The sequence below is a fragment of the Muscardinus avellanarius genome, assembly GCF_963383645.1.
Source record: "Muscardinus avellanarius genome assembly, chromosome: X".
In the NCBI taxonomy this organism is placed as follows: Eukaryota; Metazoa; Chordata; class Mammalia; order Rodentia; family Gliridae; genus Muscardinus; species Muscardinus avellanarius.
In genome coordinates, this window is record NC_137792.1 from 100551762 (window position 1) to 100567220 (window position 15459).

At 40.8% G+C, this 15459-nt stretch overlaps 2 protein-coding genes across 2 annotated transcripts in view; one reads left to right on the plus strand and one right to left on the minus strand.

The window, feature by feature from the left end:
* The window catches only part of IL1RAPL2 (interleukin 1 receptor accessory protein like 2), a gene marked incomplete at both ends in the record, with an annotated part of 1085952 nt that overhangs the window by 526275 nt on the left and 544218 nt on the right, over positions 1-15459 (minus strand). The window contains one exon of the mRNA XM_080718785.1: positions 2230-2416. Coding sequence (XP_080574911.1) covers positions 2230-2416 — 187 coding nt within the window. The remainder of the gene's footprint in view (positions 1-2229; positions 2417-15459) is intronic.
* Positions 10590-11839, plus strand: TEX13A (testis expressed 13A; the record flags this gene model as incomplete). The annotated part of the gene is made up of 2 exons (XM_080719527.1): positions 10590-11048; positions 11150-11839. The coding sequence occupies 2 exons, from the start codon at positions 10590-10592 to the stop codon at positions 11837-11839; spliced, it is 1149 nt and encodes a 382-aa protein (XP_080575653.1).

The following is a 15459-nucleotide window of genomic DNA, read 5'->3' on the forward strand; positions in this document are numbered from 1 at the left end:
CTTCATTAAGAAAAACATTAAGGGGTATATGTTAGAGCTAAAAATATGCTCTTGGTGTTTATTAGTAAATTTTCCAAGGTGTGAACACAGAGAAGCTTCCAAATGTAAGATCACCTACTCCCTATGGGAATTAGGACTTAGGTTTCCCTGGGAGAGGAGGTTCTCTAGAATCCTATAAGCAACTTGCTCCACTTTTTTATGTGTTTGGGCCAACAAAGAACACAGTACCTGTGCAAAAAAATTACCTCCTTAGTCACCCCCCACCCAGCTATCATATATAATACTGTATGGTGCATCAACCACTGTGGCTCAGAGCCAGCATGGGCTGCTCAGTCCTATTATAGGACCACAGGGCCCAAGACTAGCAGCCAGTATATTATATCTGGGCTGTTATGTGGTTAGTTTCTGCTTTCCAATTTGATCCATTTATCACCCTTGTCTATACTACATGTTGCCCAGGGAAGCTGAAGATCACTGATTCTATCTGCTGCCTTTGCCCTCTGACTATTATTTGAGTTCAGATTGGGAGGAGGGAAAAACTAGCAGGAAACTAGAGGATAGAATTTAAGAAAGGTTAGGGCATTAATCCATCTCACTGTTTCCTCATCTGCCACCTTCATCTGTTCACCTAAGGCCACAAGTCTTGCCAGGTTCCACTGCTATCGCTCTTCCTCTTGCCACTGTAGGCCCATGGCGTGATAATTAATAGCTTCACTCCTTCTCAATTCCCTCAACAATGCCCATTTTTCTATAAACAAATCTTTCATTCAACTCTCTTACATTCCACTTTTGAGTATGGCTTATTTCTAGCTAAACTGAACCCCAGGAGTGTTCATACATGCCATACTGGACCCATTTCTCTCCTTTGCATTCACTACAGTGGCTCTGACACTGAGAGACTGCTTGCACCATGTTATCACTAATATTATGTTATCACGGTAGCAGTTGCTATTCGTGTCTGTGTGTGTGTGTGTGTGTGTGTGTGTGTGTGAGAGAGAGAGAGAGAGAGAGAGAGAGAGAGAGAGAGACAGAGACAGAGATACTGTTGATTGAGCTATACTCCCAGCCCTTTTTATTTCTTATTTTTATTTTGAAACAGGGTCTAAGTTACTGAGTCTCACCAAGTTGTTGAGAGTGGCCTTGAATTTGCAATCCTCCTGTCTCAGCCCCTCAAGTACTTGGATTACAAGCATGTGTTGCTCATGTGATAAATTTGGCAGTTGGTCTGCAAACCTCCCTGACATGTACTATGTGTTTGAATGCTGGTATAGCTAGATTCTACCACAGCTTAGTGCTTCTGTACTGTTTCCACCATTTTGGAAAGTTTTCCACTAATACCAAAGCAAAACCCACAAACTTCATGGTCTCTGCATGCTCCGAAGTTAGAAAACTCCTTAGGTGGGCTACACCGCGTTTTCTTTATTTAGTTGTTTGTTTATATTTTTGGTACTATAGATTGAACTCAGGGACATATTTTTATTTTGAAACAGCGTCTCACTAAGTTGTGAAGGGCTTCTAAATTTCTGAAGCTGGCCTAAAACCTGTGATCCTCCTGTCTCAGCCTCCCCAAACTGGGATTAGAGGTCTGTATTACCAAACACAGCTAACAGTTGTTACTCTTTTAAAGAACTACTACTTGTAATGATGGCCATTGTTAACAAAAAGTAATATTTCTATTCCCCTAGATGATTTTTTTCATGTGTTATTTAAATCCTTTTTTCCCATTTCCTCTTATGAACCTGGGTAGAGGAAAATTTTATTGCTAGCAGTTCTGGAAGGTGGGATTGCTTCTGAAATCTACTGACAAAAATGCATAAAACCCAGTACTATAGAGAGGTCATACATCTAAAGTATTTATTTTTTATTTTTTTTATGTTTTTTGGTGGTACTGGGGATGGAACCCAGAGGCTTTCTACCCCTGGGCTATACTCCCATATCTTTTTTATATTTTATTTGGAAACAGGGTCTCACTAAGTTTCTGAGAACCTCACTAAGTAGCTGAGGCTGTCTTTGAACCTGCGCGATCCTCCTGTCTCAGCCTCCCAACCGCAGGGATTACAAGCGTGCGCCACCACGCCTGGCCATCTAAAGTATTTAGACGTGGATCTGTTGATTCTTCTCAGTGAAATATTTAATACTCAAACTGGTAATAAAATCTCAACCTTTCTCAAGCCTGAGGTAAAAATATATATTTGACTAAGGTAAAAAATAATACACATGCTGAGTTACCTTGTACCACACCACATCAGGCTCCTGATCGGACTTTTTAAAGTCATCCATGTCTGGGCAGGAGATCTCCTTTCTTTTAGTGACTTCAGATTTTTCCAAATAGCGGATTCTGCTATTATAGCACAGGCCAGATTCATTTTCTGCAACGGTCAAGGACATTGACACCTTCATGCAATATGTTGAGTTTCTGTAAGAAACAGAAAAATAACAAAATAGCTTTATTGGGTGTTTACAACTTTGTTTGAACTCTGTATATTTCAAGAGTATTGACTTTTCCATTTAGGCCCTTGCCTAGAAATCAGAAACAACACTAAAACAACACACAACAGTTTTCTACTTCAAATGACAGGATGATATAAAACAAAACGCTAATGTGGACTTCTCTGGAAATGAGGTAACTACAGAACTATGTAGGGGAACTGTATTCATTTACTGGACTGAACCACAGTCAGATTTCTTTCCCAGTAGTAAATACTGTTTTACTGTAAACAGAGTAGAAAAATCAGTGAGGAAGTTTCTATAACTAAGGGTATAGCCCTTTCCTGTCTTCCTCTTTGGCCAGTCCTTTAACAGTTATTTCAGATGTTGTTGAATTTTATTATTGATTTCTAAGCCAATATTTCTTTCTATAAGATATATAGAGAAAAACATATCAACATACAGAGGTTATCTATTAACTTACATAGATTTTTAAGGTGTTTACTTAGATGTGCCAAAGATCACATTTGGGACTCCCAGAGAGAGCAAATACTGTAAGATTGTGGTCAGTTGCAATTAATTTTATCCACCAACACTATCATTATAAAGAAATTTTAACATTGAATGTTAACATTAGGCCACTTTAGAAATTGGACATTAATGGGTTCATTTTGTGATGGTATCTATGGAATATAAATTCTACTTTCTTATATCTTGATTAGTACTTTTTCAATACTGAGAGTTCAATAAATATGTTTCACTAGTTTAATTAGCAATAAATAAGCAAATAATATTGTTCTTTCATTTCTTTATATGTAGTCCATGACTTTACCTGGATCGGAAAATATCAACCACAAAGAAAATTGAAATATATGTGGAAGAGATCAGAAGTTACCTGATAAGACTGAGAAGTTCAACTGTAAATCTTGACAGTAGTATTTAATATTACTTTATGGAAGATATTTCAGGACCATATTTGTTCCAACATTAAAGCCCAAAATATAAAATGCTAAGGACAGCTAAACAAAATCAAGTGTTTCTACCAACAAGTGACAATAATCCTATAACAAGTGGAATTAGCATATCAACCACTAATTTTCAGGTGGTCCCAAATGATTGTGAGTATCCACGATATTTGATAGTTGGTCACTCAGTGGAGTTTTACAGTATCTCAGGCATCATACAAAATACAGGAATACAGACAGGTGTACACATTTGATTACAAAGTAGGATAACCAAAATGATTCCAACTAACATTTTTTTTGCAGGTGTGGGGGTGGAACCTAGGGACAATCTACCTCCAAGCTACACCCCCTGCCCTAATTTTATTCTTTATTTTGAAACCGGGTCTCATTGAGTTGCAGAGGGCCTCACTAAGTAGCTGCGGCTGTCCAAGAACTGCGATCCTCCAGGTTTCAGCCTCCCGAATGCTGGGATTACAAGCATCCCCTACCACCCCCAGCTTCCAACTAACATTTCTAATAAAGTTACTTACTAGCCAGCACCCCTAACTGTGCCCAGGCAAGTGTCCATCTGAGAAGAATGCTGTGAAAGCACTCTAATTCTAATGTTTAGATGCATACCCTTTGCCCTATGTAGACTATAGGATATTGCTTTTCTCTCTTACAAATGTGGCTTCCTGGAACCTAAAGAGCATGAGTTATGCCCACTGGGGATCAAGTAAAAATCTCTCATACTCTTCTCAGATGTGAAGCAACCTCTTTATTTTTGTTGTTTGTGGATTGGTTGGTATTGGGAATTGAACTCAGGGGCATTCTATTTCTGAGCTACACGCCCAGCCCTATTTTATTTTTATTTTTAAACTGGGTTTCCCTAGGTTGATAACAGTCTCACTACCAGCTAAGGCTATCTTCAAACCTCCGATTCTCCTGTCTCAGCCTCCCAGGGAGATGGGATTATAACCATGTGCCACCACACCTGGCCTTTTGGGACAATCTCTTTAAATGTTATGAAGCTAAAGCTTCATACTTTAAAAAGAATCTCAGTAGATAAGGGTAAAGTTGGGCTCGATCAATTTAGTTTGTCTGGATTTTGTTTTTAATAGTTGAGTGCTAAACATTTCCAAACAACCACACATTCAACAAAGCCATACATGATCTGGCCCATCATAATACTCTTTCCTTCATTCATTAAGATGCAGTCAAAATGGAGTTTTCTCTGGTCTTTGAACAAAATAAGCTTATTCAAATCATAGGCTTTTCCCCACTTGCTCTTTTCACTGAGCCTCTGACATTGATTTGGCAAGTTAACTAGGGCAATTAATGTATTGTCCTTGTTCCTCACTCTATCCTTGGCGTCTAAATGAATAGGTAGTAGGTACTTAGTAAACATTATTTGGCTGAATGGGTGTTCAAGAAATATGTCATCTCTGCTATACTTCTGCATCAACCCCATATGGCATAATCCTCTTCTTTTGCCAGTTATATGACTGGTCAAATATCAAACTCCTTATATAAATATGACTTAGGTAATTTGCAGATATCTTGTGGCCACCACTAGGGGAATATTTGTCTAAGTTTTGTGCATAAATGTATTGGCAAAGAAAAAAATAATCTGGCCCTATCTGGGAGACAAGACGAACTGGATCAGGACCAGAGGATAGAGAAGGAATAATTGGTCACAGGTTTAAATGGTATTTAACACAGAAGAAAGGGAAACACCTCCACTGGCTCTCCAAACTGTTCTGAAGACTTCTTGATGTTACAGACTTTGATCATATCTTCTTCATGCTGTTCATCCATACAGCTAAAAGAGACTTACTTATTAAATATCTGCCCATTGTTATGCCATACCACTATGGGAAAAGAACTGTTAACTAGAAGTCTCAATAATAAAAGAAATAGGTAGAATGTCCAATGCTCTGAAAGAAGCTCACTATCCCAAATGCATTTATCTCTAGGCAGAAAATAGGGTAGAATAAAGGACAAGTTCAATAGAGGGGTTTCTTAACAAAGCACCAGTTTTAAACTAAGACCCACTTGGTTCGACTAGCTCTGTGACCTCAGACGGTTCGACTAGCTCTGTGACCTCAGACAAGGTATTTAACTTCTCTGAGTCTGTCCTTTTACCTGAAAATGAGGATAAGATGCTTTTTACTATTGCTCCATTGGAGGTGAGAGAAAGGGATTTCTTTCATTATATGACTATGAAAAAAAACTAGGTTCACATTTTAATTGGAATTATAATGCCTGACCTATCCAAATTATTGATTGAACCCTAGGGGCATTCTATCTCCAAGATACCCAATCTTTTTTTTTTTTTTTTTTTTTTTTGAAACAGGTTCTTGCTGAGTTGCAGAGGATCTTCCTGAGTTTCTAAGGCTGGCCTCAAACCTGTGATCATTCTGTCTCAGCCTCCCAAGTACTGGGATTATAGACATGCACCACTGCACCACTGTACCTGGTTGGGATTTTTTTTATTTTTCTCTTTTTCCCCAAACAATTTAAATGTTAATGTAAGTAAAATATCTAATATAATACCTGACAGATGGTAGCTATTCAATAAATCGTACCCATAAGTGGAAATGCTAGTATTGCTAGCACTGAGATTTTATATGTATAGATATATTATAAGCATAATAATATATTATAGATTATAAATTATAGATATCATATATATATATATATAATCAATAACAATCAACAGTTACTTAAAACAAACAGTAGTGAATTTGGGTTAAGATAAGCCACAGGGTTTGAAGTACCACTTGACAAGAGGCATGAATTCCAAAGTCAGTGGTACTACTTCTAGGGCTTGAAATCCACTGTAACAATCTAGGGGAGCATTAGTACCTCTGATATGATTGCAGGGATATTGAATGAAAATAAGAAGGTGGTACAAATGTCACAGAAGATTGCTAGAAATTATTTTTCTGAAAAGGGGGCTGTAAGCCTGTAAATGTGAGAATTTATGGAAAAGAGTCTAGAAGTGTACAAGGGTTTTACTACCAGAGTCATGAAGGGATGAAAGAATTAAAAAGATGCACTACTTTAGGCACAAAAAGAAGCAAATCAGGACAGCAGGAAAGAACTTCCAAGTACTATGATATTAGCATCTAGGGCAAGGCTAGAACCCTAGCACATAAAGGGTTTGTAAAATTCCATTAAACCTGGAATTTTTTTAGACAAACACCTTCTCTCTTTTTTATGTGTGGTACTGGTAATGGAACCCAGGGCATTCTACCTCCAAGTTACACCCCCAGCCCTATTTTTTTAATTCTTTAGTTTGAAACAGGGTCTCACTGATTTGTAAAGGACCTAAGTAGCTGAGGCTGGCCCCAAAACAATACTCCTGTCTCAGCCTCCAGGATGCTGGGATTACAACTGTGTGCCACCATGATCAGCTGACAAATGGCTTCTATAATAAAGCCTAGATCTCCAGATAAGGTTTTCAGCCACAAGAGATACTTTTATGCATTCAGTCTTTAGTCTATGAAAGTATATGTGATGTAGGTCATACCAGAAGTACTTATATTAAGTTGGAGTGGGGATAAAGGCAAAGATTTCACCCTGGGGAAAGCTGATGAGTTGAAGGGGGGAATTTTTTAGTCCTCTCTGACTCCTAACCCACCATGAGCAACCTTAGGCCAGCATTCAGTACATATTCACTCTCAGTCTGTTCAGTGGCATGTGAATAGAGACTGACAAATTGCTTATTAACCCATGAACAAATCCTAAAGTGAAATTGTTGATGATGACCAAGATCTCTGACACTCAAAGATGAGGGCTGGTTTGAGTCCTGCTGTCACTATAGCTGACCTAGTAGAGATGTGATCAAGGTTTCTTGACAATCTGAGACTCAGGTTGATTTTTATTAGTCATGTAATATAGCCGTGGCACAGTTCCTGCTAACAATCTTGCATTATTTAGATTTTATTTTGAAAAATGCCCCAGGCCAGTTCTATTTAAAATATTTCCTACAACTAAGACCTAAATACGCCACTTTTCTTTCATTAAGTACAATTAGAACTATGCAAAGTTGAGGAAACAGACTAATGGGTGTGCAAGAATGGGGATTGTATCTTTTTTTCTTTCCTTCCTTTACATCTTGAGGACAAGGAATGCATTTAGGCATAATGTAAGCAAAGAGTCATCAACAGTAATGTTGCAGCAACAATTTACAATTATGGGCATTTGTAATCTTTCCAAGTAGAGTCCTCCCTTAGTATATCTATAGAGGACTGTTTTCAGAATCCTTGCCCCCTCCAATACTTAAAAAGATATTTAGGCCAGGTGTGGTGGCGCACGCTTGTAATCCCCGCGCTTGGGAGGCAGAGACAGGAGGATCGCGCAGGTTCAAATCCAGCCGCGCGCGCTGGCTTAGGAGACCCTGTTTCCAAATAAAAATGTAAAAATAGGTCTGAGAGTGTAGCCCAGAGATAGAAGGGCTTCCAGGAGCCCCAGTACCACCAAAAAAAAGATATTTAGATGCTTGAGTCTTGTATATAAAATGACATTGCATTTGTATATAACTATGTGCAAACCTCCCATATCCCTCACATAATCTCTAAATTCCTCATAATACCTAAAACAATATTAAGTGTTATGTAAATAGTTGTTATGCTGAATTGTGCAGGGTATAATGATAATAGAAGTTCTATATACATTTAGTATAAATGCAATTATTTTATTGCCAAATATTTTCCATCCATGATTGTTTTAATCCACAGAGAATGGGAGTGGAAAAAGTACGAGGGGCTGAGGAAAATCCACACATGGAATAGTCTAAACATTAGTCTAAAACAAAAGATGCTTCATTTAAGAAATTGCAAATTATGCCAGACATGGTGGTGCACACCTGAAATCCCAGAACTTGGAGGCTGTGATAAAAAGGCTGGAGAGTGCTGCTCAGAGGAAGAATGCCTCTGGGTTCAATCCAGGAGGAGGAGGAGGAGAAAATCATTTTCTATATATGCCCTAGAAATATCTTTAAAAGAGATTGAAAGGAACTGGAGCAGTGTCACACACCTGTAATATAATCCAAATACTTGGGAGGCTGAGATATGAAGATCACAGGTTTGTGGCTAGTATGCAGGAATTTAGTGAGACTATATTTCAAAATAAAAAATAAAAAGGGGTGAGGGTATAACTTGGAAGCAAAACATTCCCAGGTTCAATCACTAGCACCACAAAAATTAAAATAAATAAATAAAAAGTTGGGAAGGCTATATATTAACAATTAAAATGGTTCTTCCCCAGATTGGAGGAAGTGTAATTATAGGAAGGTATGTGGTTCTCAGGTATATAAAAATTATTGACAATGATCAAATGTTATTTGGAAAACAGGCTTTAAAGCACATGATGTACTTAAACATATCAAAGTCGATCACTAAGCCAAGCATGGGAAGGAGGGAGGGGGAGGGAATGGGGTGGGAATTGGGTAAGAGCTATTTGGGTGATGTATGCATGCATATCTCTACCATCTTTTATCCCATTAAGATGTATGACTACAATGTACCAATAAAAAATTTTAAAAATTACAAACATAATGCACACCTAAAGAATTGTTATAAAAGAGAAAAACACAAGAATAAAGTTTTTTTTAAAGTTCTATATTCTTACTGCCCAAAGATAACCACTATTAAAATGCTGGCATATAACCTTTAAGATTTTGTTTTTGTGTGGTACTGGGGATACAACTCAGGGTAATTCTACCTTTGAGCTACATCCCAGCCCTTTTTATTTTTTTGTTTTGAAGCAGAGTCTTACTAAGTTGCAGAGGGCCTCACTAAATTGCTAAGACTGATCAGGAACCTGTGATCCTCCAGTTTTAACCTCCCAAGTACTGGGATTACAAGTGTGTACCACCATAACCACCTACCTTCTAAATTTTAAATGCATACATATATGTAGTTAGATATAATTTTTAACAATAAAATCAGAGAAGTATGTACTTTTTAAAGGTAGAAATTGCTGGGCATGCTGGTGTACACCTATAATCCCAGCACCTGGGAGGCTGATACAGGAGGATCTCAGGTTCAAAGCCAGCCTCAGCAACTTAGTGAGACCCTTAGCGATTTAGCAAGACCCTGTTTCAAAATAAAATAAAAAATATAAAGGCTGGGGTGTAGTTTGGAGGCAGAATGACTGTGAGTTCCATCCCCAGTACCTTTATCATGGGCCCCCAGTTCAAACTGTGATTCAGTTAGGGGACTTGGTGGTGCGGTAGGTAGCAAATTTGTCTGGTGTGTTTCCTGAAGGTTTTAAGAGGCATGATGGATCCCTGTGATGACCCTGCATTAGCCTGACCTGGTGTCAGAGAACTGCAGGGGTGGCGGCTGGTCGTGGTGGCTGGAAGACTAGGGCAGGCATGACCAGGCTAGGATGAGGAAGGCAGTGGGGAGGGGAAGGCGAGGTGGTTCATGGGGATAGGGCTGGCTGCCCCCTGCCTCCACCCTCCTCCCCTGCCTCTACCGACCTGTCTGGTCCTCCACAGGGGTCCTTAACTCCATGTCAAGGACGCACATCCACCAGTGCCATCAGCCTGGCAGCAGCCACCTGGCAGCAGCATGGACATTCTAGAATGTTCTGTTGCTAGGTGGGGCAGGTTCAAGCTTGGGACACACCATTGCACAGGGGGTGGACGCACTTAGTTTCTGGGCTCCGAGTCTTTCTTGACCATTGGGGTTTCTTCCCACCTCCCAGGACAGGAGGCTGTGTGGCTGGCAGGCTGGGCCCTCCCTGCAGGAGGCGGGACCTGAGGCCCAGGCTCCTCCCCACCCCTATCACGCCCCAAGTTGGAACAACCTGAGCCTCTAAACCTCTGGCAACTGCCCCCACACCTCCTTTTCCACAGTGCCCCAAGCCACAGACAGATCCCTCTCCCTTCCCCTTCCCCTTCCCCTTGGGATCTGGCCCACACCTCCTCTTGCCCTTGCCAGGAAAGGTGAGGGAGGCCTGCTAGGGGTAGGGTGGTGTCCAAGGTAGTGAGGACTAGCACAAGGGAGGCCTGGGGGTAGGGGGTAAGGACAGAGACTGGGACCCACAAGGAGCCAGTCTTTATGAGAGATGGGGCCTGGGAAGGGAAGGCCAGAGGGTGGGTGGAGAATGGGTGGGAGGGGAAGGGTGAGGCTAAGGGAGAAGAACAAAGGGACCACTGTTTGATCTGTCCCACCCACCCCCTCCAGGGCCTTCTAAGACCTCATGGCCTTGAAACCTCAGGACCTCTGTAATGGTTTCCACCAAGACAAGGTGGTGGCCTTCATCAAAGAGAAAATGGGCAAGCACGAGAAAGGCCCTGAGTTTTACCATGAAAATTTGTCCCTGTCCTGGGAGAAGGTTGAAGATAAGATCGGGGCCATCTTGGAGGACAGTGAGGTGCCCAGCGAGGTCCAGGAAGCGTGTGCCTGGGGCGGCCTGGCCCTGGGCATCCGCTTCGCTCGCAGGCAGGGGAACCTTCAGGGGCGCAGGGTGCAGTGGCTGCATGACTTTGCCGAGCTACACAAGACAGCCGCGCAGGCCCTGGCCGAGAACCTGAAGCAGCTCACGAAGCAGCAGGAGATGGAGCGCCAGGAGGCGACCTTCCAGCTAAGGCTGACCAGGGCCAAATTAGCGGAGGTGGAGCGAGAGCGGGACCTGCTGAGGTGGAAGCTCGTCAGGGCCGTAAGTTAACCCTGCTCCCCCACCCCGCCCTGTCCCCACCCTACCTACCGCAGGGCCCCCTGCCTCTGGAACCTGTCTCAGCCCTGCCTGTTTCTTCCCAGGAGCTGAAGCTTCCTCTAGAGCCAGCTGCAGAGGGGACAGGCCTGGCTGCTGCCAGAGGGACTGGGAGGCCAGCAGCAGGCGAGGAAGAGACCCCAGCGGCCGCAGCTGGTATTACGGGAGGAGGAGGAAGCGGAGAAGAGAAGGATGCAGCGGGGCCTGCCAGTACATATGACCTAAGTGGAAACTTCCAGCAACTTATAGGATCTGCAGAGCCCAGATATTACACCTCTGGCAGGCAGAGGGAGGGAGAGCTCAGATTCAGCGAAAGGGGCCCCGTATATTCTCTCGCTGGGCCCCAACAGTCCAGATCCTCTTCAGCACCTGTGTCACCACTTCCTGTCCAGCTTCCCGCCTCATTGACATACTCCTACTCCTGCCCTTTGTCCTCCTTTGCCGACACACTCGACACACTCTTACCATCCCCACCCCCTGTGCTCCCACCACCTGCCCCGCCTCAGTTTCCCCACTCTACAGCCTGTGATGTTAGTCTGTGGCCTGATATGGGGTCCCAGGGAGTAGATGCTCAGGAAACCCAGAAAGACAAGAAAGACTGTGAAAACCATCAGCAGAAAAGAGCCGCTTCTCGCAGGCCTGGGGACTGGGACTGCCCTTGGTGTAAAGCCCTGAATTTTTCACGAAGGGAGAGCTGCTTTCGCTGTGGGAGGGGAATCTGGCTGCAAACCCCATAGTGAATCCAGACTAGTGAATTCAGAACCAAGAAATAGGCTTGGGCTATTTCAATGGGAAATGGGGGAGCGGCACTTTGGTTGGGAAGGGGGTGGTAGGGAAGATGTGGCCAAAGGGAATGGGAGCCGGGTACTGAGAGTAGGGAGGTTGTAGATGGGGGAGGAAGAAAGGTTGATGACCCCTTTTATATTCCAGAGGATTAGAATAGGATACCCCAGGTCTATTGTGGCTTGTGTGTGTGCTGGGCAGATGTAAATATATATATATATATCATATATATTATATAATATTCCACCCTCATCCCTCCACATACCTAGGTCTTAGATTATTAGAGCAAGAATGGGCATTTACCCATGTTGAGCCACATGGATTGTCAGGTTAGATGATCCGAATAAAAAAAAAAAGGTGAATTCCATCAGAATGGTATTGTGCAATGAAGTCTTGGGTCACTTGGAATTGGGGCCAGGTCATAGCCACAGACACAAAAAAGTATCTGAAAATTTTCCAAATTTAATTATAAATTCACCTATGTTAATTCCCAATTAGTATAGCTTTAAAAACTTTATAACTGATACTGAGTATTAAACTTAGTGGCATCCTATCTCTGAGCTACACCCTGGGCCTATTTTATTTTTACTTTTGAAACAGGGTCAACTCAGGTTGATAAGAATCTTAGGACTTGTGAGGCTTTCCTCCAATCAACAATCATTCTTTTTCAGTCTCCAAAATCCTTTGATTATAGGCATGTACAACTGTGACTGACTCAAAATTTTTAATTTTTTAATAAATTTCTACGCTTAGTGAACTAAAAACATAGAGAGCTGAAGAGAGTGGCAGGTACTCTGTAACTACACTACGTGAAAATCCAATTTATCCAGATAATTTGAGTGGGTTCGTGTTTGGGGCAACCAGATCATTTTCAAGTCAAAAACTAGGACAAGAAAAGCAATTTCAAACAATACACCATCAGAGAAAATGTTGGAAAGAGGGAGTTGGATCAAGATTTAGTGAACATTGGAAATTCCTGTGACCCAAGAGTCCCCAGGAATTAACTGGATAGGAGGTTTGTGTCCTTTTTTTAAATTTTTTAAATACTTTAATTCTTAAATATTTAGAAATTATTGTTTTAAAAATGTTCCTTTACAGTGTTAACAATTTAGTAATCTTTATGAAAGCACTGCAATGAAGATACATTCTTAAACAATCTAAGATGCATATGTTAAAATGGTTTACTAGTAATTAGTTAGAACATTAGCAAATAATGAAATTCTGAAACTTTTTTTTTCTTTTTTGCAGTATTGGAGATCAAACCTGGGGCTTCATACATGATAGACAAGTACTTTGCCACTGAGTTACACCCCCAGCTCCAGAAACTCTAACCACCAAACTAAATCAGGGTCTCAAATGGAGATGTCTTCAAAGCTGAATACATGTAAATACAAAATAGAGAAGTAATTTGATACAAGAGGGATTCTAGTGGCAAATATGAAGCAATGTGCCCAATTTGAAGACTTCAACTTCAAACATTTTTGCAACATGTACACCAAGTAAAACAACTTCAGATCAAACTTGCCTAGTTCACAACTCTGTTCTAATTGAATATCTAACATTCTATGTACCTAATTCTCAAAATAGTAGAAAAATAATAGATAGTACTTTTCAAGGAATATATATAATACATATGTGTTTTGTATATATGTATGTGTATGAGATAATACTTAGGAAAATATTTTAGAAAGAAGTAAATTAAAACATCTAAGATGAAAATTTTAGCTTTCATATTTTATTTGACAAAAATCAATTATGCCTAAGAGTTCATTAAAGCTATATCAAAATTTAATTCTTATAGAAAAATCACAGTATATTAACAGCAACTTGCTGATACCCTAAACACCTTAGACCCTATTTTAAAGTAAATAAAATATGGCTGGGGGTGTAGCTTAGAGGTAGAACACCCCTGGGTTTAATCCCTATTATCACAAAAAAAACATAAGTAGCATGCCCCCTAGGTTCAATACCCAATAGAGAATTTTTTAGAAAAGTGGAATAAAAAACTCACAGCATTAATGGATAGATTATATATCTAACATTTCTGTATACTATTCTTGGATTTGCTAAACATCTGACTTTCATGGACAGTACTTCACAGTTTTGGCTTTATAGCTACAATAAAACTGTCTTGTCCCATGTAAACTTTGTTTTACATAAAATATTAGGTTTCTTTACCAAATACTATCATTTTTAAATGAAAGGATTATATGGTTATATTTGGCTTTTATGTTAAAACTTATCTAGTTGAGAGCTATAAAGTTTTTAAACAGTTAAAAATATTGTTCAGCATTTCATGGAAGCTTGGAGTAAGTGTATTTGAATTTTATTTGTTTTAAATCTCTATAGTGTATGAATAATTTTAAAATCTGTATTTTTCATTTGGTAAAATATGTGAATTACAATGTACCTTTAGAGCCTCTTTAATTTTTTTTTTCAGCCAGGCGTGGTGGTGCACACTTATAATCCCAGCACTTGGGAGGCTGAGACAGGAGGATCACACAGGTTCGAAGCCAGCCTCAGCTATTTAGTGAGGCTTTCAGCGACTTAGTGAGACCCTGTTTCCAAAAAAAAGCATAAAATAGGTCTGGGCATATAGGTCGGAGGTAGAAAAGCCCCTGCGTTCCACTCCCAGTGCCACACAAAAAAATTGTCACTAATTTCTCCATCCACTACTATCACATATATACGGAGGTTATATGACCAAATGTTTTTGGACAATGGCTTTAGTAAAAACAACACTGTTCTTTTTTACATCAACATTTCTTACGAGGTTCATGTTCTGAAGGAGCTATAAGAAACCATCAAGCAGGGCGTGGTGGCGCACGCTTGTAATTTCAGCATTCAGGAGGCTGGGACCGGAGGATCAGGTTCGTAGACAGCCTCAGGTACTTAGTGAGGCCCTAAAAAAATTTACGACTGAGGGTGTAGCTCAGGGGTAGAATGCCCCTGGGTTCCATCCTCAGTACCACACACACAAAAAAAAAAAGACAAAGAAAAAAAATGAAACCATCAAAACAGGCCTGGAGTTAACCCCGAGGTTTTGCTAGGCTCAACATGGTAGAGGTTTGAAACCCTTAAGGGAATCCTACAGGACTGTGTACTGAGGACACTGGCAGTAGCTGCAGGCATGGATTGCCGTGACTATATATACAGCCTCATGACAGGAGAATCCTTCCCGCTCTCCAGTTGATGGAACCAAAAATTGACCTGGATAGGGATTTCACACTACTGCCAAGGAGGTGAGTCAATAAATAATAGTGTTCAGAGGGTCTGCTGGTCTAGACCATGGACCAAAGTTTTTGGGATTCTGCCCTCCAGGCCAGTACCATGATAAATGTGGAAGGGAAATCTAGCTACAAAGCTCTCGGTGAATCCAGAAACATGAAATAAGAAGTATCCCAATGGGAAATCAACTTTCAGATGGAGGGGGACAGATAGAAGTGGGTATGATAAAGGGTAGATAGAGGTTTAGTCAGCATATCCTCTCTAGTGACTATAAGCTGTATTAAAGAGGGATAAATGTGTGCTTAGTTCCCAGGTAGAGGGACAGGGAGTTGTAACTAGGCCAGAC